At 49.3% G+C, this 26,098-nt stretch overlaps 1 protein-coding gene across 1 annotated transcript in view; it reads right to left on the bottom strand.

The window, feature by feature from the left end:
• IGSF21 (immunoglobin superfamily member 21) overlaps positions 1-26,098 on the bottom strand; it is a 272,866-nt gene that overhangs the window by 38,147 nt on the left and 208,621 nt on the right. Inside the window, exon 4 of the mRNA XM_034956717.3 lies at positions 6,578-6,696. Coding sequence (XP_034812608.3) covers positions 6,578-6,696 — 119 coding nt within the window. The remainder of the gene's footprint in view (positions 1-6,577; positions 6,697-26,098) is intronic.

A 26,098-nucleotide genomic window follows, 5' to 3' on the forward strand; every position in this document is an offset into this window, starting at 1 on the left:
ACACAAGAAGAGTTTAGCACAGCGCCTGCATATTAGTCAGTGCCCAACGAAGGGTGACCCACGGGGTTGGGAGCAGAGAGTGTCAGCTTCAGACTCAGACAGGGAATCTTGGTGTGCTACATCCTGACTCAGTTACTGCTGTGGGTTGAATTATGTCCCTGAAGATGATGTGTTGAAGTTCTGACCCGCAGTCCGTATAAATGTAACCTTATTTGGAAATAGGGTCCTTGCAATTGTGCTAAAGGTAAGATGAGGTGACACTGGATTAGAGTGAGTCCTAATTCAATGACTGATGTCCTTATAAGGAGCAAATCTGTTGAGGTGGGCACAGTGTCTCATGCCTGTAGCACTTTGGGAGGCCAAGGTGAGTGCATTGCTTGAACTCAGGCATTTGAGGCCACCCTGGGCAACAGAGCAAGATTGTGTCACACACACACAAAAAAAAAAAAAAGAGAAGAAGAAGGAGAAGGAGGGGGAGGAGGAGAAGGAGAAGAAGAAGAGGAAGAGGAAGAAGAAGAAGGAGAAGAAGGAGAAAAAGGAGGGGGAGGAGGAGGGAGAAGAGGAGGAAAGAAGAAGGAAGGAGAAGGAGAAGCAGCAGAAGCAGGAGCAGGGGCAGAAGCAGAAGCAAATCTGAACACAGGGACAGGAACACAGAGCCAGAGAGAGAAGGCCATATGATGAGAGAGGCAGAGATCGGCATGATGCATCTATAACCCAGGGAACTCCAAGGATTGCCAGCAACACCAGAGGCAAGGGGAGGGACAAGGAAGGATTTTTCCCTTGCATGGGGAGCATGGCCCTACTGACACCTTGGTTTCAGGCTTCTAGGACTAGCACTGTGAGACAATACATTGCTGTGGTTTTAAGCCACCCAGTTTGCAGTAATTTGCTATGGGAAGCCCCAGAAACTAGTTTTGTCCTCTGTACCATGAAGCTATTTCCCTTAGAGAATGTGAGTCCAGGGAGCAAGGACCTTGTCTCATTGTCAGTGTATCCACAGCACCTAGAATTGTGCTTGGCACCTGGGGAATGCTCAGTAAGTCACTGAATCACTGACATGAATGAATGAAGTCCATATAGCTCACCTCTTTTGAATGTTACCTTCTCAGAGAGGCCACATTGACCTAGAACAGCCCCATCCCTGATGGGTTTTTCCTGACGTTGCTTTACCACCCACTGACATCCCATTTGTCTCCCCATCTCTTCACTTGCTCATCTTCTGCCTCCCCTATTGCACTGTCTGTGAGGACCAGTTTTTTGTTTGTTTGTTTGTTTGTTTTTTTGTCCTCCTTGTTCATTGGAAACGCCAGTGCACACAACAGTGCCTGCAATGTACTAGGTGCTCATATATATATGTTAAATGAATGAACACACAAATGAATAAATGCAAATTAGAATGTCCATGTACGTGGGCATCCAAGTCACCTTATAATATATTTGAACAAAAAAGACATTCTGATATGCTGTTTTACCAGAAAGGAAACTCAATACTAGACCGTCCATGTCAAAAGTAGACACTAATTGGGATTTGGACCCAGGTCTACTGGACTCCAAGTTCAGTGCTCCTTTCAGAGGGTTTGAGAAGTGGGGGAGGTGCTGGATAGCAGTCGATGAGAGAACCAAAAATGGGGATGGGGACAGGAATGGAGGCAAGGGCACAGACTCTCTGTGTTCCTTCCAGACTCCTACATGTTCCGAAAGGCAAACAGCCCCACCCATCCATCGGAATTCGTTGTTGTTGTTTGGTTTTATTGGTTTGGTTTTGTTTCATTTTTGGAGACAGGGTCTCACTGTTGCCCAGGCTAGAAAGCAGTGGCGTGATCTCAGCTCACTGCAGCCTTTACCTCCCAGGCTCAAGTAATCCTCCCACCTCAGCCTCCTGAGTAGCTGGGACTACAGGTACATACCACCACAGCCCAGCTAATGTTTTGTAGAAACGGGATTTCGCCAGGTTGCCCAGGCTGGGCTAGAACTCCTGGGCTCAAGAGATCCACCCACCTCAGCCTCCCAAAGTACTGGGATTACAGATGTGAGTCGCCATGCCAGGACCATCGGAGTTTTTGAGTGACCTAGTTAGGGCTTGGTCTCAAGGAAGTCCCCACTCTCTGCACTCTGTCCCCACTCCAGTGCTTGTTTGAGGTTTGTGTGACTCATGGCCTTTGGGTCAAGGGGAGGGAAATTTCCTTTGGGAGTTAAGGCTGCTGTATAAGTACCTGCTCTGGGTTCAGGCAGACCAGGTGGGACGCCCCGCTCCTGCCCACCCTGCTCTGTCACTCACGTGGATGTACCCCTCAAGCTCTCGGAGCCTCTGTTCCGTCATCCGTAAAATGGGGATGACCAGGCCCACATCCAAGGGCTTTTGTGAGGTATTAACTGTGGGTTGAACACTGAGCTCAATGCTGGCACGCAGAGGGTGGCCTTGCTTTTTAGCTTTGGGTTGAAAGGGCCCCACTCGGTGGCAGAGAAACCCTGCCCCTTGGCATTCCAGAGGAGCCAGAAGTGCAGAGTCTTTTAACTTTGGTGGGGATGGGAGTGGGGTGCCTGGCTCTCACAACATTTAATTGATTGTAACAGCGCACCCTTAACACGCTCCCTCCCCCCTAACCTGCACCCCCAGAAGAACCTTCAAAATCCTTCCATGACTGTGTATAATGCGTTCCTGGGGCCCAGCACGCAACTTTCAAATTGGCTTACAATTTATCTGCAGCTCGGATACAAACATTTTAATGACTGTGTGCAGCATACACCCTTGGTGTCACCCACGGGGCTCCCAAATGTCTTTCCCCACCACATAGTGGGATGTTATAGGCGTGAAATTACAGCTGCACTCGCGTTTTCATCTTCACCTGGAGGCCTCTGGAAATGGCCGCGTTAGAATGTGCTGGATGTGGACGTGTGGATGGTAGACTGGGGTGCTGGGCTTTCTGGTGGAACTGCTCTGTGCTTTGAGGCAGGTGGGCCCTGGGCCGCCCCCGGCTCCTCGGCTCTCCTTCTCCCCACTGTCCTGGGAGCTTCCCATTGACCTCCAAACTGGGGAGGATCTGTTTTGCCCCATTTTGGCTGCAGTGGCCCTTAGGGTCCCGTGTGGCACAAAAGAGACCCCAATGTTCAGTGACCTCTGCTCACTTGAAGAGAGGGTCTTTGTGCGTGAACGCAATGCCACAGATGAACCAAAGCAATGAGTTGATTTTAATTTTTGAAACCTGTCCTGAAACATATTTGAAGGAGACATTCACAGAGATTGGTCTAATTGTGCCTGGTTTGTAACTGACCCGACTACTATTTGTCATTAAGAGATACTATTTATTGATCATCCAGAATGTGCCAAGCCTCAGGCCCAGAACATTCTGTTCTATAGATTATCTCATTTAACCCTCCAACCTCGGCCAAGTCCCATGCCCCTCTGAGCCAGGACTGTGCAATGGGCTCATTGTGGTGCCTGCCTCCCAGGCCCATGTGGTCGATGGGTTACAGGAGATGCTGTATGAGAAACACTCAGCTACGCCGCCTCCCCCGGCCCTCCCCTCAGCATTCAGGACCTTGGTGAGCTACAGAAGCCACGCTGCTCTGGCACAGAGATAACCCCCACCCTATAAGGCCTGGAGCAAATTCATTCCCTTCCCTGGGTCTCAGTCTCTTCATCTGTGAGTTAGAGATAATAGTAATCCCCCACGTGCCGATCTGCAGTGAGGATTGGATGATGTCCTCAGTGTGAAAGCCCCTCTGAAATTGCTCAGATTGGGCAAGTGTGGGACATTGCCGTCATTATGACAGTTGGGATATATCCTGGCTCCTTCCATAGGTGCATGGCGCCAGGACACGCAGACCTTTGGGGAAGAAGCCCAGAGAAGGTGAGTAAGGAGAGACCCCTGTCTCTGCCACTCCCAGAGACACACCCTGGCTTCCAGTTCGCCGCGGTGCGTGAAGCTGTGTTCCCAGAGCAGTCATTCCTCAGACTAGTGCAGGGCTCTTTGGAGCTGTGAATGGGGGACTTCTCTTTGCTGGGGCCAAAACCAGGGGCAAGAGGGAGGCAGCCACAGTTGTGCCCAGGAGTGGGCACACCAGAGACAGTGATAATAAAAACAACAGTATCCAAGTAACTGAGCTCTTCAATGATATTCTTGATGAGGTAAGTGTTCTGCAAACTTTATCTACTTTAAGCCTCACAGCCACCCTAGGAGGGAAGCATCCTTATCCCTGTTTTACAGATGGGGAAATTGAGGCCCACAGGAGCACACTCCCTTGCTCAGCAGAGACCATCAGGCCAGTTGTGCAACCTGAGTGAGTCCCACGAGATCACTCTGTGCCTCAGTTTCCTCACCTAGTGGATGGAGTAAGGGACTCAGAAGTGTCGGAGCAGGGAGGGAGTGTAGGATCAACCCTCTGATGATACATGATATGGTTTGGCTGTGTCCCAACTCAAATCTCATCTTATACTGTAGCTCCCACAATTCCCATGTGTTGTAGGAGGGACCAAGTGGGAGATAACTGAATCATAGGGGTCGGTCTTTCCTGTGCTATTTCTCATGATAGTGAATAAGTCTCACAAGATCTGATGGTTTTATAAAGGGGAGTTTCCCTGCACAAGTTCTCTTCTCTTGTCTGCCACCATGTGAGATATGTCTTTCACCTTCCACCGTGATTGTGAGGCCTCCCCAGCCATGTGGAACTGTGATTCCATTAAACCTTTTTCTTTTGCAAACTGCCCAGTCTTGGGTATGTCTTTATCAGCAACATGAAAATGGACTAATACAGTACAGATGGGGGAAATTGAGGCCACAGAAGGAGAATAACCTGCTCAGGGTTCTTTGGTGAAGTAATGGGAAGTGTGGGCCTCATGGAGGGATGGTTTTTAAGGACTCTGGCCTTGCTTGAAGGCACCTTAGATTGAGGCCTTAGCGCAGTGTCTTCACTGCCTCCAGCAACGTGACAGAGCTGGCCTTGGAGTCAAGATGCCTGAGTCCTGGCCCAACACTGAGCTGCCTGATATCATAGGAGGATTTTGTGATCTTGGCTGTGTGACTTTAGGCAAGTTGCTTGCTTTCTCTGTGATCCATTTCTGCATCTGCAAAATGGAATTAATGCTAGCATGTACTTTAGGCAAGTTGCTTGCTTTCTCTGTGATCCATTTCTGCATCTGCAAAATGGAGTTAATGCTAGCATGTACCCTTGGATTGGTTGTGAGGACTAAATGACATAACACATGTAAAGCACTCAGCCCAATAGCTGCAGAGGGGCCTTCCCTGAGTCCACTCCCTATGCTAGCAGCCACCCACCTGCAGTCACTCTTTATCCCTTTACTCTGATTTATTTCCTTCCAGCATGTTGCAGGCTCTTTTTGATTCATCTCTGCATGTGTTTTATGCTTGTCTCCTGCAAAATCTCTACAGATAAGCATTTGTCCTATAAAAAGTTTGGGTCCATTCCCGGCCACCTCATAGGTAGGTGCTCAGTACATTGTGATGCATAAATGATTGGTTAAGTACATGTCTCTCATCAGACTGGGAGTTCCTTGATGGTGCAAACTGAGTTCTGTCCCTCCTAGGTTCCCTGGTGCGGCCAACCCAGGGCCAGGCACCCAAATGCTGCTAGTTCCTTTATCAGAGGAGCTGAGTGGTGCATGAGTAACTGCGAGAGAGGGGCTTTTCCTGGCAATGCCACCTCCTGCATCGTGGCTCCATCGGGAAGCCAGAACCACCACGGGAGTGCTGCAGGAATTAATGTCCCTCTGGAGGTCTGGCCTTTGGAGGTTTTCAATTTCCCCAGAAGCGGCGGCTTTCGGCGGGGCCTTTATGCTTTCATCGATTGCCTGTGTACCGCAAGCTTTGTTTCCCTGATATGTATTATTTGATAAGAAAACCGGAGAACACAGAGTCTGGAGTCAAGGCCAAGTCCCCAGCATCCTTGCAATAGAGCCAGAATCCAAAGGTGTGTATCTGACAAGAACATTAGAGCCAGTGGGGGCTTCTGAGAACGTGCAGAGCAGCATTCTTGTTTTACACATGGGGAAACTGAGTCTGGGATGGGGCTAGACTTACCCAAGGACCCAGCCAGCTAGAGACAGACACCAGTATTATTACCTCCATTTTACATGTGCATAAATGGAGGCATGGGGAGAGGGTGAGAACCCAGGAGCTCTGAATCCCAGCCATGAGCGCTTTCTAATTCATCTCCTGATCCTATGCCCTCTCCCTTAAGGCTTCAGGAGGTGCAGGGGAATCTTTTGGCTGAGGGGCAGAATAGTTCCCTCTGCAGCAGGTGTGCATCTCGGCTGAGGTGCTATCCTTCACTCCCTGGGGAGGGACCTGTTGGGGTACCTGTGCTGAGAAGGGGACCTCCTGAGGGGAGGCCCATGGGGGGCAAGACTTCGCAGGTCACACCTTGGTTCAGCTTGGTCTGGTTGCCCCTCCACAACAAGGGCAGGAAAGGGAAGACACCAGCACAACAGAACTTCTGGTGGATGGCCCCCAGGATGGCCGCTCTGTGCACGCATGTGTGCCTGTGTGCACACATTCACACACTCAAGCATACTCGTCCTCCTCACTGAGACACCAGGGGCCAGTGGCCCTGCACTCACCCATGACGTTGAGGAAGATGTTGCCTGATGCCAGGACCACCTTCTCCCTGGTGGCACGGTCGTAGATGCCCACATGGCACTCATAGGGACCATTGTCCGAGATCCGGACCTCGGGCAGCCTGGGGGAGGCAGAAGACAGGGTGAGGGCCCATCATCATGGGGCTGGGTGAGGCAGCGTTCAAGGAAACTCATCCTGATGCCCACTGGTGCAGCCTCCACTAACAAACATAGGCCTGTGTGCTGGGCTGGGAGGAGGGGAGCATTTATGGAACACCGACTGTATGCAGACCCTGTGCTCGGCATCTCAGACAGTGAAGGTGTGGACTGTGTTCAGCCAGAGCCCAATTTGTGCTCTGTGGGTCCTGGAGCAGTTATTTAGCCTGTTGGCTTCCATGAGCCTGGGATGGTGCCCACTTCCAGGGAGCCGTGAGGATGGCACAGGTGAAGAGGTATGGGCATTTAGTATGTCGCTGCATGCAGTATGGGCCCAAAACTGTCACTGGAGGCATCGGCTCCCTCTTTCCTCATGACGGCCTCCACATAGGGTCCATATTCCCATTTCATAAACAAGGAAACTGAGGCTCAGGACGGAACTCAATTGCTAATAAGAACCAGTATGGAAATTTGAATTTCTCTCTCCATGCCGCCATGCTGCCACTTCATGCCCAGTCCTGAGATCATGGAAGAGAAAGACAATAAAATTCAGGTACCAAAGGAGCCCCCATCCCAGCGGACAAGGAGGTAGAGAAGCTGATCTGGGTTCCACACTCACATGGAAAAGCGTGAGCTTATCTGAGCTCAGGTTGGGGAGCAGCCACTTCCACCTCTGAGGTGGTTGGGAGGGTGTCTCAGAAGAGGTGATCCCTAAGGATGGGAGAGACCCCCTCAAACCTGCTTTCAGACTTTTCTCCTAAAAGTCCAGAGAGTAAATATTTTAGGCTTTCTTGCCCTTTACAATTGCAATTCAACCCTGTCCTTGCAGCACAAAAGCAGCTACAATCGGTGTGTAAACAAATTGGTGCAACTGTGCTCCAATAAAACTTTACTTATGATCATTTAAATTTGAATTTCATATAATTTTCATTTGCCATACAATATCCTTCTTCTGTTTTTTTCTCCAACCATTTCAAAGTACAAAAAGCATTCTCAGTTCACAAGTTGTGAAAAAATAGGCGATGGGCTAGATTTGGCCTGCAGGCTGTAGTTGGACGGCTCCTGTTCTGGATCTTTCTATAGCATCTATAGGGTCAGACCATGTGAAAATGAGTTGGTATGTTGTTCTGTCTCCCCATGGAAAATGCAAGCAGGGAGGCTCTTTCCTCCCTTCTATATTGAAAAGAGCCTTGACATGGAGTCAAAGAGAACCAGGTTCCAATTCTGCTCCTACTGTTTGTAAATCATGGGACCTTGGCTAAGTCAGTCCATCTCTCCTGGAGACTCCATTTTCTTTCCTAAACAGTGGAGATGCTACTTCCTGTGACTGCAGTGAAGATTAAATGCAATGATGTCCCTGCAGGACTTCTGTAAGCAGGAACGTTGCACCAAATGGACAGAGGGGCCATTTTGTGTTGTTCCTGGGTCCTGCGAAGCTCTGTGGGGAGAGCGAATTCCTGGCAAGTGGAATCTGGACACTTGGATGGGAAGGAGCCTTGGCCTGGAGTTGCAGAGGCTATGTCATTGCTGCATTGGGGAAATATGTCTGTCTTCATGCGAGTTCCAGCCTATTCTGGCTACAACTTAGAGGGACTGGGGTTCTGATTAAGTCTTAGAAGTTCTCAAGTCATAGCAGAAAACTATGGGAAGGGATCCATACCCACGGACTTACCTGACTAACCTGCCTGACAAGGACCCCACTGGGGACAGGAAAGAGCAGCAGTTGGTTGGCGCTCACGCTCTTGGGCGTGTGACCCATCTGCCACCCCTGAGAAGGAAGGTTCTTTCAATCCAGTTCTTATCCTCCCTTCAGCCTCCTGGACACACTTCCCACTTTGCTCTCCCACCTGCTTCTGCAGAGCAACATAACCTCAGCTTCGCTCTTTTCTTCTCTCCTTTTAGCTACCTGCTCCATCTTCGTCTTCTGGCTCCTTTTCCCCTGTGACTCACTGTCCCCCCACACCTGGGCTGCCAGCCTCTTTTTCCATCACTGTCGTCTTAGTGAGCTGAGCCAGCCCATCCCGCCCACCACCCAGCACACATTAGCATAAACAAACACCTTCATTTACATAGAACACACAGAGGTTGACATCTGTTCTACCGACTGTCATGGAAGGACTTAAAGAATGGGAAGCTTTTCATCAGGGGGACTTTGTTGAGAAGACGCCGTCCCCCTCCACTCCCTGATCTCAGAAGAAAGAGCACAGTGACATGGGAACAGCAGGGGACCAGTCTCCCCTCCGGGAATGATTTTCTTTGTTTGTAACTCAGCTAGACTGAAAAAATAGCCTCTCTACCAGGCACCATTACTGAGTGACAGTCACCTGGAGTGACATATTTTAGATAAAAAAAAAAAGAGACTCAGAGAGAGATGGCATGACTTACCCAAGGCCCCATGGCTTACAAACAGTAGGAGCAGAATTTGCACTTGGTGACACTCATAGGTGTTGGTTATAGAGACAACCTGCTTAAATGACTTTTGTAGGTGAAAGGAGTGCAGGTGGCAGGTTCAGGCGACAGCTCTGTAAAGAAACAGGCTCGGGAGACATGTGTAGCTGGCAGCTCTCCAGGTGAGGTAATAAGATAATAATAACATGGTTGACACCCAGGCAGATACATGCAGGTAACCGCCACCTAGGTGATGGCTGCAGAAGATGTGTTTATAGGATAGCGACACAGGTGTCATGTTTAGGCAACTGCTACCCTGATGACATGCTCAGGTGATAGTAACATAAGCAATATGCTTGGGTGACACATGTAGGTGACATCTCACAGGTGGTATAGAAGACAGCTCGGGGTACACCGGGATTGCTGCTTTATGAAAAAGGCAGCTTCTCACTGAGGACTATGTGTACAGCCCCAGATGCTCCTTCTACCATCGATTGAAGGAGCAAGCCCAGGTTCCCTAGTTCCTTGAATGTCCAGACCTGTCCTCCACCATTAGCCCAAGGCACACTCTTGGGCACCCTCCTTGACATCTCCCACTTCCACATCCTCCAAATACAGACAGCGACCAAGTCCTGGGTGTTCTACTCCTAATAGATCCTGAACTATCCACTTCCCTCCATCTCCACAGTCAGCATCTCTTCTCACCTGGAATATGGAGGCAGAGGTTTACTGGGCTTTCTGTCCCTGGTAATCTCCCTCCTGATCCATTCTCCAGGTAGAATCCAGATCTTTTCAAATGCAAATGAGATGAATGGTACTCCCTTACCTAAGTCCCAACAAAGGCTCTCTCTGCTTTTACGACAAAGACATTATATGAAAAAGATACTTGCACACACATGTTTATAGCAGCACAATTTGCAATTGCAAAAATATGGAACCAGCTCAAATGCCCATTAATCAATGACTGGATTAAAAAACTGTGGTATATATCTATACCGTGGAATACTACTCAGCCATAAAAAGGAACAAAATAATGGCATTCACAGCAACCTGGATGGAATTGGAGACCCCTATTCTAAGGGAAGTAACTCAAGAATGGAAAACCATACATTGTATGTTCTCATGCATAAGTGGGAGCTAAGCTAGGAGGATGCAAAGGCATAAGAATGATACAATAAACTTTGGGAATTTGGGGGAAAAGGTGGGAGGGGGTGAGAGATAAAAGACTACAAATTGGGATAGGGCATACTGCTCGGGTGATGGGCACACCTAAATCTCACAAATCACCACTAAAGAACTTACGTAACCAAACACTACCTGTTCCCCAATAACCTATGGAAATAAAATAAAATAAAATGGAGAATATAAAAATCTCCTAAATAGAAATAAAACTGTAAATTTTAAAATATGAGACAGCAATATCAATTTGATAAAAATATTTTAAAAGGTAGTAACCTGTGCCAAAACCTAGTAAATGCAGAACACCAAAAGTGAACCCTACTGTGAACTACGGATTTTGGGTGGTAACGATGTATCCATGTAGGTTAATTGATGGTAACAAATGTGTCACTGAAGTGTAGGAAGTCAATGGTGGCAGAGGTTGTACATGTGTGGGACAGGGGCAGGTGGGAACTTTCTGTACTTTCTGCTCAGTTTTGCTGTGAACCTAAAGCTGCTCTAAAAAATAAAGTTTATCAATAAAAAATGGCAAAAAGAGAGATAAGAATCATCATCTTGGCCAACAGGGCCCAGCACACTTTTTCCTTCTACATCTCTAGCTATGTCTTCCACCTTCCCTTCTCCCACGCCCCTGCCCCTTCCTCCAGCCATGTCTCCCACCTTCCCTTCTCTCTCGCCCCTGCCCCTTCCTCCAGCTACAGTGGCATTCTTTCCATTCCTCCCATGAGCCAAGTTATTTTCTAAAAAAATAAAATTTGTATTTTGGATAAGTTTAGAATCACAGAAGATTTGCAAATATAACAGAGATCTCTGTATACCCCTCACCTGGTTTCCCCTGTTACCATCTGACATGGCCAGGATCCCCCCACTTCCAACCAAGGCAGATTCTAGTTCTCATTGGCAGACCAAACAGCTGCCAGGTCACAGCTTTGGTTTTGACCAATCCACCTCTTCTCAGCACCTCATCTAAAATTTGGTCTTTTCTGTCTTCTTTCTAAAGTGGATTAAGTGGCCCAGAGACTCCCTTTCCCCAGAATTGAGTGGCATTGATCTGCATGATGAATAGAAGGCTTTCCACAGATAGCAGGGACCCGAGGGGGGTGAGGGTGAGGAGGCCTGCTCTCATCAGCAATGGGCTGTGATCAATAAACTATTAATAACTGCAAAGGTTTCTGGAGAGATCAGTGTAATGCAGTTTAGCGGCTGGAGTTTACCAACACCGACGGCATCTCTGAAGGGCGAGTAATTGTGTTTTTGAAAAGCCAGGCACAGCGAGAGCGGATGCTGCATGCCCAGTGACCTGCATGCCTTCACTAGGTAAGGCCATGCAAGCGCTGGGCACTGCAGCTTCTGCTGAATCTGGGGCCAGGGCTGTGGGCCATCCACCTTCAACAGAAGTATGCCATGCCCTAAACTGAGGCTTGGATTGGGAGTGGGTACACGGATGCTGGAGGTTTTGGTCCCTGCCTCCATGCTTGTGCCTATAATGTTAAGCTCTATAGGCTCTACATTCAGATGCCACCTCCACCAGGCAGGCTACCTTGACTGCCCAGCCCTCCAAAGACATAATTCATCTCCACCTCTCCAGGGCTGCATCTGTCTCTGGGAGCACATACCTGTCCATGTCATGCTGCAGTATAACTTGTTTCTTTTCCCTCCCAGGCAAGGAGGGAAGCCCGGTCACTTGGTAGGTGCTCAAGGAGTATCACCTGTATGAATGAGGTTAGTGGAAACAGCCTGCACCAGGAGTCAAGAGCCCTGGGCTCTAGTCTTGGCTCTGCACCTGACTAGCATGTGATGTTGGATGAGGTCCTTTGGCTTCTTTGAGCTTCGGTTTCTCCATCTGATACATGGGTGCTATGACACCTGCCTTGTGGATTACAGCATCTGGGGAGGTGCCAATATGTATAAAGATTTACAGTAGGAGGCACTGCACTGAGCATTTTACCCTCTCTAACTGAATCTTTGCTACATAGAGTGAGTAGGTGGCATGATTTGAATTCAAGCCAGATGGAGGCTGGAGCCCATGAATGCTCTCCCTGACTGCCCCCTGATCTTCCTTTATCAGCAAATTGATTTGAGCTCTCTGGTCTCTGAATTTGCCTCCATCACTCTTGAGCATGTTTCTATTCTGAGGCTTGCCACCTCTCTAGGTAATGAGAGCCATATGTTTTCTCCCTGCTGGAAGAAACAGGATGGCCTTTTATTTTCCTAAATTTCCTGCTCCAAGCTTCTGGCGGGCCCCTTAATTCTGATGACTGAGGTTTGCTGAGCAAGTCCTGTGCACATTCTCCACGCCCCACACGAGTTTACAGCCTCTGCTTAGCTTTCCTTTCCTGGTTTTGCCTTTCCACTGGGAAGAATCCTAGATTTTCATAGAATGGAGACACTGGAGGGGAGGGTGGAGCTGTGAGGACGCAGGAAATGAGTTTGATTTGCTTTTCCTGTGCTGTTGAAGAACCAAGTGATCCAATATTTGACTTTTGCTGAGAACTGAAGCCTGAATGAATGAACACTTACCAGTGCACTTACAACAGGGCCTGGCATGCTGGGAGTGCTTGTCATATTCTCCTTACACTGTTAATTGATGAAAATTTTAAAACAAATCGTTAAGCACCCACCATGTACCACACACCGCTTGTGGTGTTGAGTATATATCAGGGAACAAGACAGACAAAACGATACAGAAGGTCCCCAACTCACAATGGTTCAACTTATGATTTTTTGACTTAAGACAGCGTGAAAGCCATACGCACTCGGTAGAAACCAGACTTTGAGTAGCCATACAACCATTCCATTGTTCAATTTCAGTATGGTATTTAATACATTCCATGAGATACTCAGCTCTTTAATACAAAATGGGCTTTGTGTTGGATTATTTTGCCTGAGTGTCGGCTAATGAAAGAGTTTTCAGCACATTTAAGCTAGGTTAGGCGCTAAGCCATGATGTTCTGTAGATCAGATGTTTTAAGTGCATTTTTGACCTAAGATATTTTGAACTTATGATGGACTTATTGGGACGTAATCCCCTCATAAGTCCAGGAACATCTATACTTTTAAATGACCACACTATAAAGACACCTTTTCTCTGGAATCTGCCTCCTGTCTACATCCGTCTACTTCTTAGAGGGAGGAGGCTGGACGTTAATTCACCTGTCCCAGGATCAAGGTCATTAAAACAAACATCAATCTCATCCTGTCGAGTCTTAGGGGTTTTGCAATGTGTTAGGTGAGCTTATCCTGATGCTAAATGTCTCCTGGGATCCTTGCCTTTGTTTGTTTCAATTTTATTAATTGCTTTATTGGGGTATAATTGACAAACAATAAATTGTACCTACTCAGCATTTCCACATTTGATAAGTTTCAATGTATTGAAACCATTGCCACAATCAAGATAATGAACATACTCATCTCTCCCAAAAGGCTCCTTGTGCCCTTTTATAATCTATGCCCCTCATCCTCAGGCAGCCATTGATCCTCTTTCTGTCACTATAAATCATGATTCCTAGGATTTTATATAAATGGAATCACAAAGTGTGTACTATGTTTTGCTTGGTTTCTTCCACTCCTTGTCATTATTTTGAGATTCATTCATGTTGTTGCCTTTACCAGTTGTTGCGTCCCTTTCCCCACTGAACAGCATCACATTTCGTGGCTACACACCATTTACTTACCCATCCTCCTGTTGATGGACACCTGGATGGCTCTCTCTTCATTAAAGAGCCTCAAAGGCCTGGCAGCTACCTGGATCGTCTCTGTTAGCCCAGGGAGAGGTGCTGTGTGTGCAAATGAGGACATGGCATGGCTGGTCCTATACCTAACTTTATAAGACACTGCCCAAATGTCTTCTAAAGTGGCTGCATGATGGCTTCTTGGTTTTTCATGAGTTTTTGTCTTTTTGCCCACACTGCTCAGTGCCTTCTTCTAGAAGCAGCTCACTCCATGTTGCCCCTCATGCCCCTCCCCGCCAACCTATTCCTACTTTCTAAGTGTTGCTGTCAATTTGCAGTGAGCTTCAAATAACAAGTCCTGTTGGAATTGTGTGTGCAACGTGGATCAAAAGGCTTGGAGAGGAAGAATGGGGAGCTACAGGATTTCTCTATGAGAAAAGGGTGCATGACATTTGCCTAGGTGCCCCTGACCCTCTTTTCTTTTAATCTTCCCCCAGATTAGAGGATGTTGTGGCACAGGAGGCTCAGCGATGTTTCCTCGCCTCCACCCCACTGTCTTGCTTGGCCCAGAACCTCTCCATTTTTGTCTTCATTCTTGCCACCGTCTCCCTGCCTGAGGCCCCCACCCTGCTGTCAGAGTGACCTTATGACAGCGAAGATCTGGCCTGTCCTTTCCCAACATAAACCCTTCCTGCAGCTTCCATCGACTACGGGAGCAAGCCCAAATTCAGTCTGACTGCAAACTCAGATGTGGCCCAGACCCAGAAAGGAGGAAGGGAGGGACAGATGGAGGGAGGAACGTGGTGTGTGGTTTTGCATCCTTGCCAAAATTCAGCAACTGAAGGAGAAGACTCTTCAGGACCAAACTTTCATAATCTACCCGATTTAAAAAGCATTTTGTAATTCAAACGTCTTCATTTATATACACAGTATCTCATTCTGGGCTAACAGAGAAGATTCAGGTAGTGATGGGTCCTTTGAGGCTGTGCTTTAATGAAGAGATGAGAGAGGCTTTTCATTTGTATAACCATTGTTTGCATGGAAACCAAGCTTCTAAAGGGCTGGGGACAGAGTCGTTCCTGCAAGTAGGTTAAACACACCCCCTGCAATCTTATGAGCCAAGTGCCTGCCTGGGCTCTGCCCTCCCTCATTCCTGCTGGAAAGATCCCAAGCATGAAGTAATGAAGTTTTACTGTTTCTGCGCCTGCCATGCATCCCTGATGGGCTGCTTCTTCCCTGAGGCCTGGGCCTTGTTTCTCACTCCCTCCAACACCTGCTCATTCTCCAAGTTCAGGGTCATGCCCTGTGATATGGGGGCAACATTTGCAGAATGCCTGCTCCACCTGGACAGAGCCGTGAGGCAGAGCTAATAAAACTGGCAATAAAGTGTCTGGCCACTCTGGGTACTAGAGGGACGTTTGCTAATAAGACACATGGAAAAGGTTTGCTACTCCCTGGAAAAAAAAGGGGGGGCATGGGCGGGGAAGAGGTCTCTGCTCTTCCCCCCACCTCCTCACACCTGTGTAATTGGCAGAGGTGGCTGGGAGCTGTGGGTGGCTCAGGTCAGTTAGCTTGGCCTAGTGGCCCAGGTGTGCACCTGCTCAGCCAGCCCTGGCTGCTGCCTATCCCCAGCTGCCCTCACGGCATCTTGCTTTTCCATCACAGTCCCTGGGTGAGAGCACAAACCTCCCAGGACTGGGGAATAGATTAGCTACTGGGGGTAGCATTTGTGGTAGCTGGCAGACCTGGGAAAACAGATGGAGACGGGCAGGAAAGGCCTCCCTAGACCTTGTGGTGGGGTGGGGTCCCTTACAGGAGACCCCAGGGGGGTTCTGGGATGCACAAGAATCCCCTGAGGATTTGGTTCCAACGCAGATTCTGGTGAGCCTACAGTTGGAGTCTCAATGAATCAAAAATAGCTGATGTTCTTTTCACCAAACAATGCTGGGGAGTTGTGGTCTAATTTTTCCCCCAGCCACATAGGAAAGAGGCATGGCAGAATCATTCCGGGGCCCTGAGAATTTCTAACCAGCCACCAGGTACCGCTGCTGCTGGTCAGAGAAGCCCGCTCGAAGACTCAGGGCCTCAGTCCTTCTCCCTCCCCCTCAGTCCATCCATCTGTTTACCCTTGCCCTGCCCCACCGCAGACACAGTGGGTGGTCTCCTTCCATTGGCTTCACCAAACCCCAAATACCAGAGCCTAGTGCTTGGATGTTTTTGACACAGGGCAGCTGCCTAATGAATATTGTTGAATGGACATTCCTTGAGGACAGGGGTTCTTTCAAACACCAGGGGCTGCCAGAAAGCTGTACACACACAGACATGGCCCCTGCACTAACCGAATGCTGAGCCTTGATCTGCTTTCCCAGCCCCTGCTCTGTACCTGCTTCCTGTCCTCCGGCTTCTGAAAGAGATGGCGATGCACTCTCTGTCTTTCCCTGCCTGGTGGAGGTGGGTCTACATTCGAGCTCAGCCCAGAAAGTGGGACCTAGACTCCAGACCTAGCTCAAGAGCAAGTTGTCTCATCCTCCCTGCTGTGAACTTGACTAAGGACACCTTAACAATGGTGTCAATATATTCCTGGGGACCTGCCTGTGAAGGCGAAGTTACAGCTCCAAGGATACCGAAGATGGAATAACCCCAAATCCTGAAATGACTCCCTACCCTCCTTTTGGCCAAGCCCTGGGTTTTCTCCTCCATCAGGCCCTTTCCAGGGACACAGTAGGGACACACTTCCTCCGGGAGGTGTGGGGCCATTGGACAGCACCAAGCAGAAAAGCAGGGGGACACAGGAGACCCTCCCTTGAGCTAAGGGACCTGTCTTGTGAGCACAGAATGTACATGGAGAAGCTCCATTCCTTTAATAGCTCTCCCAGAAGAGTCTGGTCTTAACCAGGGTGACCAGCTAGTCCTGGTTTGTCCAGTCAAGAAAACTAAAGACAGGGAGGTGATTTATGCAAGGCCAGGCAGCAATCAGCAGCAGATCTGGGAAGGAGAGGCCGGGCCACCTGGACCAGGTGATCCGTCAAAGGTTCTGGGAAATGGGGGCTCATGACCGCCCCCTGCAGGCGGTTGGAGGCTTGGCGATCCGGCCATGTTGTTACAAAGCCTATGCATCCATCCAGAGGCGGATGTGGAGTACGTGCTCAGTGATCGGCAGCTGTGGCTGCTGTGAGCCAGAAGTCTCAATGAGTCAAGGTATCTCAATGAACCAGAAATACATGGTGCTCTTTTCACCACACAACGCAGGAGAATTTGGGTCCAACTTCTCCCCCAGCCAAACAGGGAAAAGACACTGCAGAATCATTCCATGGGGCTGGGAGCCCACTGCCTGGGGTCTCCTGCCACCTTCCAGCCATTCCTCTGGCTGGGGAGCCAGTCAGGAGCCCGGCCATTCTTAATGTGGTGGGCTTCCCTGAGAACACTCAGCACAGATGGAAGGTCTCCCAGGTTGTACAGCCTGGGAGTGGGATGGGGGAGTGGGACCGGAGGGAGAGGCAGGGATGGGGCAGCGCTGGACAGGGGGCCTGGAGCCTCCGGAAAAGCCCCACTACCTAAGAGCTGAGCCCCTGGACACTGGGAATTTTATGACCTTCCTCCTTATGTGTTTTCGCCAATTCCAAGGCTGCCTGAAATCTTTTTCTTCAGGGCCTTTAAAAAGCCATTAGTATGATTTTCACCGCCCCCCAACCTGAAAATGGTTTCTGTCATACAGTTGCTCATTGGGTACAAAATATCTGTGGCATCCACTGGAATGCAGGGCTGGCTAGGAGGGGTGCCAAAGAAAGTAGGCACAGAGGGGAGAAGTTCCAGAATACTCCAGCCGATGCCCTCTCCGCCCTGCCCCCAGCTCCGTCCCTAAGCCCTCCCCTCACCCACTTCAGGGAGCCTGGGTCCCGTCTCAGGCTCCACCCCTGCCATAGACATCTCTTAAATTGGCCTGATCGTTGGCGGCCCAGCTGCCTTAGCTCCTTGGCCATTTCCTCCTGCTGACCTTGAAGGGTGAGAACGAGGGGACAACTCTTGACTCACACTGGGCCATGTTTGAGCCACATCTTTCTCAGTTCTATCTTCACACTGCAAGGGGACTTTTGGTGCTGGACGGGTGGGGCTCACCACACTCTGCTCTACCTCCCAGGACTGTGTGACCTCAGGCAGGTCATCGGCTCTCAGCTTCAGCTTCTGCACCTCAAGCCCTTTGTCCTGAGGCCCTGGGTGGTGAAGCTGGGACAGGACAAGGTCACCATGGAAAGCTCCCTTACTCCTAACTAGAGGGACACCCCAGACCTGCCAGTCATGATTTACCAGTGGGCAAACTGGTAGGAACCTTTTTCCAACGTGAGAAAGCACCTCTGAGAAATCAGGTTTTATTTTCCAATGTTGAATTACCCCAAGAAAAACCAGAGAGAGCTTAGCTTGGGATCCCAGATCATCCAAGCCAGGAAGTCAGTGACAGGCCCTTGGGTGGTGACAGATATGGGGTCGCTGGTCCCGACCGCTCTTTCCTGCCCTGTCCAGCCACTGCTGTTCACCTTGGGCCCTGAACCCGCTTCCCCATTCCCACCCTCCATCTTTCACTGGCTGACCCCTTCCCCTGACTTCCTGGCCCATCGCTTCCCGCTCCCCTTCACCCATTCCGACATCTCCCGCTCTTCTCCACCCGCTTCCTCTCCAGGTCTCTTTTCCAGACTCTGGCTGCTGCCATGGAAACCACTTCCTCCTCCAGGTCCTGACTGATCCACTTAGCCCCTCACTGGTCAGCCTGTTGGACTCAGGCTCTGGGTTCAGGGGTGGGCAGGGGCGGGAGGGCCCAGGGTTCAGAGTGTTTTTCCTACCTTCACCCGACGCCATCCCGGGACCGGCAGGCAGGGGGCATGGGGCACGTGCTCTTCAGAAAAAGACTCCGTGTGGTGGGGAACCAGGAGCCAGGTGGTTGGCCAAAGGGAAATGAGACCAAAGAAACTGGGCAGTGAGCAAACTTGGAAGGCTGGGCCCGTGGCTGAGCTCGCCGCCTCCTTCCTATCGTTCGTGATTGCTTTATTTAACAGGAATCTCTGCCTCTGCCTCTCTACTTGGTGGTGGGTGAGAACTGGCATCAGGAAGGCCCCAAGCCTGTTGGAACCAAGCCTGCCTCCAGCAGAAGAGGGAAGACGGGCGTGGAAGGTGGCTGCCTCTGGGTTTCCCGGACTTCCTCAACCTGTTGTTTCTATGATCTTTTTTCAATGAACACGGCTGTGCCCCTACTGTGTGCAAGGTCAGCATCAGGTCCCTCACCCTTGAGTTCCAGGGGCCGATGCAGGCCTCGTTCATCAGTGTACCAGTGAGAGGTTCACTGAGCACCTCCTGTGTGCGACACCCTGTGCGAGGCACTGAAAACTGATCTCATTCAATTCTCAGGGAAAGCCCTTTGCAATAAGAACAATAATAGCTAATCCTGTCTAGACCTTCCCATGGGCCAGAACCGCCCAGCTGTAACATGCTGTAGTTGAGTGATCTGGGACAAGTTATTTAATGCCTCCGTTTCCCCATCTGTAAAACTCAATTTCACAACACTCCCATGAAGTAGGTGTTGTTATTGTCACCCGGCCCTCACAGAGGAGGAAACTGAGTCACAGGGATGTTGCTTACAACTTGTTGGCTGAGGTTACTCAACCAGAGAGTGTCAAAGCTGGGCCCTGAACCCTGCAGCCAGGCTCCAGAGCTGATATCTGCTACGGTCCCAATGTTTGTGTCCTCCTCAAATTCAGATATTGAAACCTAATTACCAATGGAATTGTATTAGAAGGAGGGGCTTTTGGGAGGCGATTACGGTGGGATGAGCACCCCCACAAAAGAGGCCCCAGAGAGCTGCCTGGTCTCTTCCAGCATGGGAGGACACAGCCACTTTCTGGCTCATGGGGTGAGAGGGCTCCATGTGCCAAGTAGTGGGCCCCCAACCAACCTGGAATCTGCCTTGACCTTGGGCTTCCCGGTCTCCAGAGCTGTGAGAAATGAATGTCTATTGTTCATAAACCACCTGGTTTATGGTATTTTGTTATAGCTTTCCAAATGGATGAAGACAGTGCCCTTAACTCACAGGCTAGTTGCTGTTTGAGGTGGGTGTAGCACACAGAGAGGCCGAGGCTTCTGCAAGGTCACATAATCAGTCAGTGGCAGAACAGAAACAAACTCTTTCAGGCTGGAGAGAGAGTCATAAAGGGCAGGCAGAGTGAGTGGAGGCTCTGGGGTCATCGAGGCATCAGACTATGGCTCCACAGCAACATGGGGGCCTGGTGCACAACCTGCCTCTGCTTCTGGTGACCAAGGGCAGACCCTTTTGTCTGCAGGGACCATGTTTTCCCTGGAAGCAAACTCCAGCAAGAATGCATCATATGGGTCCCTCCAATATGGGGCCAGAGCCCCCGACGCCAAACTCTTCCACCACAGTTTGACAAAACGATCAGAAAAGAGGTTCAAAGAGATGGTGCTTGACCCCTAGAAAAGCAGGCAGCATGCCAGAGCACTGCAATTCAGAGAGAAAGCTCTGAGCTGACTTGGCCTACCCGCGTGGATGTCAATCAGCCCAGTTTCCTGCAGGGAGAGGGTCCAGGTGAAATATCCTCAAAGCCTGAGATGGACACAGCAGTCAACCGGCATTACATCATTTAGTACCTACAACCACCCATTGAGATCAGAATGATGAACCTCACTGAACAGATTAGGAAACTGAGGCCCAGGGAGGCCAAGCAATTTGTCTGAGGTCACGCAGCTAATTCCTGGAGGAACTGGGCAGGAACTCAAGTCCAGGGGCCCATCAACAAGATAAAATATTTGAGAATGGCTGGAGATCTCTCTCTCTCTCTGTCTTTTGGGATGGACCAGGGGCAGCTTCAGAGCAGGACCGATGACTCCAGTTGGGCAAAGCAAACCTGAGCATTCCTTGCGAAGCTGCGGTTAGGGCTGGGGCCCCCACAGGAGGCCTTTCCCAACCAGGTCAGCTGATGGATGACCCGGGGCCGAACCTGACTCCCGCCGCTTCATCAAAGCGGAGCTAAAAACAGCTTTGCTTTGGCAGTGGAAAATTGAAACTCCGAGCTTCCTCTTAAGGCTCTTAAACAGGTCAGCCCACCAAAAGCCCAGTCCTTCAATCTGGGTTCTCTTAAAAAGTAGGGCAGGCCAATTATGTTTGACTGTCCTGCGCTACGTGGTGCTGAAGGCGGGGAAGGTCAGGCCAGGGTGCCCAGGGCTGCCAGCAGATGAGAGACAGAAGAGCCAGCCAGCTTCTCCCATCAGCCCCTTTGTCAAAACAAAATTAAAATGCCTGGACTCCTGCTGGCACCAAGATCCGATCCAAGGTAATAGGTATTTATCTTAGCGTGTTCTGCTCTGGGCTCAGTGCCATGGGGAGATGGAAACTAGAAGATATCTTGCTTCCAGTTCTGTCTCTCACACTGAGCACAGTACCCAGCTCTGAGAAGGCAATAGCTATCTGGTCATTCATGCATCCAACATATTGTTACTGAGTACCTACTATGTACCAGGGTCTATCCTAGGTGCTAGGGATACAGCTGTGAACAATAGAAACCAAAACCACTGACCTCATAGAACTCGTATTTTAGTCAAGGGACACAGACGGTAAACAAAGTAACCTTTGAAAAATATAGCAGGTCGGTGATTACAGGTGTATTTAGAAAAAGAAAGACAGGACAGGGATAGGGAGTGCTGGGAGTGGAGGGGGCGCTTCTATTTAAAATTTGAAATTGCTGGGAGGTCAGGGAGGCTTCACTGAGGAGTGAAGTCCTGACAAAGGGGAGCCAAGTAACATCTGGTGTAGAATAGATGAAACAAATGCACAATCGCTGAGCTTATATTAAGTACCAAAACTTTGCTAGACATACTTACATTCGTCATCTCCTAGTGAATTCCTTGGAACAACTTAATGAGAGGAACAACAGTACATAAATTTTTAATGAAGTAGCAGAAGCTCAGAGCCAAAGTCAAAGACAAAGTTTCATCTTCACGGGCTTACAGCCTGTGTAAAGAAGTTAAACAATTCAGCAGCTATGCTTCTTTTCATAGTAATAGTTACTATGATAGTTTCCTGGACACATGGTTGCCCAAAATAGAGACTACACTTCCCAGTTACCATTGCAGCAGGTGGCCATGTGACTAAGTTCTGGCAGAGGGATGTAAGTAGGTGTGTTACACACAAATTCCTAAAGGGTTCTTATAGGAGGGGGTGTGTCCTTTTTTTCTTCCTGCTTCCTCCTAGCTGGAATGTAGATGTAATGGCTGGAGCTGGTGCAGCCTTCTTAAACTTTAAGGTGACCTTCAGAATGGAAGCCATGCACAGTGGAACATCAAGAGAGAAGGAGCTTGAGTCCCTGACACCAAGGAGTACCCTCTGTCCTTTAGACAGGCTACCTGGGACTCCTAGGAGAAAGAAAAATAAACTCTTATCTAGTTTAAGACACACTCACTTTGGGTTTTTGTTGCATGGAGCCAAAAGTAGTTCTCACTGATATCATTTCAGACAATACAGAGTGGTGTGGACGGTGAGGGAAGGAAGAGGTCATTCCCTGGTTTAAATCCAGCCATTATTTATGGTGGCTGTTTCCTACAATTTGGGAATAACTGGTATAAAAGCCACATCTTCAGCTTTTTAAAGCAAAGCCAAACATATAGATTTGTTTGTAAAATCTCCTGGTTTTCAATAATTTGTCATTGATTTAATTAAAAACATAGTTTTAATTAAAAATGTTCAGTGTTAGTCAAATAGAGCGTGTTGACAGGCTGATTCTGGGCTGTGAGTCCCTGGTTTGTAAGCAAGGTCTGGTGAGGAAAGGGCCCCAAAGGAGAGAGTGTGCAAGTCAGTGAGTGAGCTGGGGCCGTCAGGTGCTCAGGGATGATCCTGCCGTGGAAGAAGTGGGGTGGCATCCACCTGAATGGGTGAGTGCCCAGTGGGTTCAAATTCCTGGAGTGAGCCCCTTGGATTCTCACCAAGGTCTAAGCAGAAACAGTCCCATTTTGCCAAACGCACGCACACACACACACACACACACATGCACGCATGCACGCACACGTGCATGCACCCTATCAGTGGAGACAAGGCCTGCAGAAGTGATCTGTGGCTCAGCAAACTGGTACATTTTAATGGATGCATCACAATCAACCAAAGCCCTCAGTATCTGTCCCTTCTGCCAATTGCCAACAACATAAGGAGAGGTGTTTTTTGATGGTAGTGAGGGCAAGGTGAGAATAAGGAAGGAAATAACTGTCTACCCACCTGCAAATTTGGGAGAGGGGGCCAGGGCTTCTTCCTCATTCCCACAGCTGCATCATTTAACAGTTATACTGGCTCAGGAAATGCCAATGGCTGGGTGTGGTGTGGCCCACAATCCTGGTTTGGGAAGAGCCATCTATAGTCACCATGACTACCTGCTGGCTTCTAGGAAGGTCTTTCATTTTGCAGGGAAACTTTCCCATGCATTCTTCAGCCCCCACTGCTAGGGCCTGCATGAACAGCGTGGATGACAAAGACAGTGGGGCATGGGCTCTAGAGCCTAGCTGCCCAGCTTTGAATCCTGACTCGCTGCGTGACCTGGAGTAAGTCACTCTACCACTCTGTGTCTCCATCTCCTCACCTTACAATTTGGGGTAATGAGAGTACTTTTCTCATGGGTTGTTGAGAGGATTAAATGAGATAATACACAGAAGGCACTTAGGACGGTGCCTGCCCCGTAGTTAGCACATGTGTGTTTGCTTTGTCATCATGCCATGCATTGGCATTGGTGTTCATGCTTTCTTCCAATCACTCAGCTCTCCTCTGCTGTCTTTTGAGAGGCCTGGGTATGAATGTGGATTCATGGCCATAGACTGAGTGGGGGAAAAGAAAAGGACCAGGAGGTCCCAGGAATGTGGAGCCATTGGGTGCACCAGAGAGAAGGTGCATAGATGCGGCTCTTGACAAACACTCTAGACCAAGCCTCAAGAATCCACATTTTCAAATGATTCCTGGAAGTGCAAGGCTTTGTCCTGGCTCTCAGGTGTGGTTCCCATGGAGAGGAGTGTGGCTTAGTAGCCAGGAGCACAGGTAGTGGCATCCAACAGACTTGGGGTCAAACCTCAGCTCTGCCACTTGAAAACACCGTGACCTTGGGTAGGTTGCTTAACCTCTCTGTGCAATGTCTCTTAAGCTGTAAAATTCAGTATTGTGATGCCTGCCTCACAGGATTGTGGTGAGGAGTGAGGTGGTAGTATGTGAAAAGATGAAATGTTCTTTTTCTAGCCACAGACCTGGAGTAGAGGAACCACCACTGGTCCTGGAAAAATTAGCATGAACAAAACTAACCACCATTTACTGAGAAGGCTTTGGTTCTAAGCACTTGATCCATGCTATCTCTAGCCCTGCCCAAAGCCTAGAGGGGCAGGCACTGGTCAATGAGAAACCTAGGGTACAGTCAGATTACGTGACTCACCCAAGGTCACACAAACAGGGAGTGTTAGAGAGAGATGTCGATCAATTCTGCAAAATAAAACAAAGGGTGGACTCTGTCCTTGAGGTTACCTCCATGAGCCACTCTGTCTGCTTGCAGCCCCAGCATTGAGAACATTGCTAGGCATGGATTGGTGTTCAATGTTTATTTGTTGACTAATAATAGATAACACACAGCACTTAGTATGTACCAGGCACTGTTCCAAGCACTTTACACATATTAGCTCATTATGCCCCTTGCAACCCTGTGCTGCCTATGAGGTAGTATGACTATATTATGTACTATTACTCTCATCCTCATTTTACAGTTGAGGAAACTGAGGCACAGAGAGGTCTAATAAGATGCCCAAAGTTACACAAAAAGAATGGAGATCTCACTATCAATCCAAGAGGTAAAATCAAATCAGGGTCTTATCCGGGAGGAATTGGCATCCCAGAGACAGACTACAGCTGGGACCTAGGGACAGGGGTTGCATTAGGGACCTGCTATGAAATACAGGGGCAGGGGCTTGCACACAAGACAGTAGGAGAATTGTTCACACCAGAGTTCAAGGTTGGAGAGAGGATGATACAAAGGAGAGTCCATGCAGAGCCCTGAGCAGGAGTAGGACCCTCTGAGTCCACAAGCAAGGGTTAGGAAGGGGCAGGGCAGCTGTGGTTTCTGGAAGGCCCTGAGGACTGCTCCCTTAACAGCAGGGGAGACTTCCATTCTCCAATAATCAGCTCAAAAACTCATTCCCTCTGGCCTCAGCAGTGGTCAGATTCATGCTGGGGAGGAGGGGACAGGATGACAGCTCTGCTCTGACAGGGCCCAAAGTCTCTGGGGCACCTGACCGCCACCGCTCTGCATCATCGCCTGGCAAAGCCCAGGCCCTGTGAATGGCATGGGCCAAGGACCTCAGTTGGCCTCGTGATGCCTCTGCTTGAGGTTGGCTCTGGGTCTTGGTTTCCCATCAGGGGCTCTGCCTTCCAGAAAGTAAGCTTGAGAGTCAAGCGGGAATACCTGCACTGGAGCATGGCCAGGGCTTTGTGTTTCCAACCTAAAGAACACCAAATGACTTTTCTATGTCAAGCATATGCTGGAGGCTTCTACACAGCATCTCATTAAACCTTCAGCACATCTGTCCATCCATCCATCCACCCATCCATCCATCCACTCACTTCTCATCTCTCCAGCTATCCATCCACTCACCCACCATCTACCTATCTAGCCATCTAGCCATCCACACCTATCCACCACCCATCCATCCATTCATTCACTTCTCATCTTTCCAGCTATCCGTTCACCCACTTACCATCCACTTATCTAGCCATCTATCCATCCACACCTATCCACCATCCATCCATTCACCGTCTACCCATCCATCATCTATCCATTCTCCATCCATCTACCCATCCACCCATCCATCCTACCATCTACTAATCCATCATCCACCTACCATCTGTCCATCCACCATCTACCCATCCACCCATCCATCCATCCATCCATCCATCATCCATCCACTCATCCAACAATTCTGCATTGAGTGTCTAGCATGTGCCACTCAATGGTAGATGGGGTAATTACTAGGAAGATAACAGTGAGCAAGATGAGCATGATTCCTGCCCTGATGGACCTGACTTTCTAGTGTTGCAGACAGGGATGGAACTAACCAC

This window comes from Pan paniscus, chromosome 1 (genome assembly GCF_029289425.2).
Source record: "Pan paniscus chromosome 1, NHGRI_mPanPan1-v2.0_pri, whole genome shotgun sequence".
In the NCBI taxonomy this organism is placed as follows: Eukaryota; Metazoa; Chordata; class Mammalia; order Primates; family Hominidae; genus Pan; species Pan paniscus.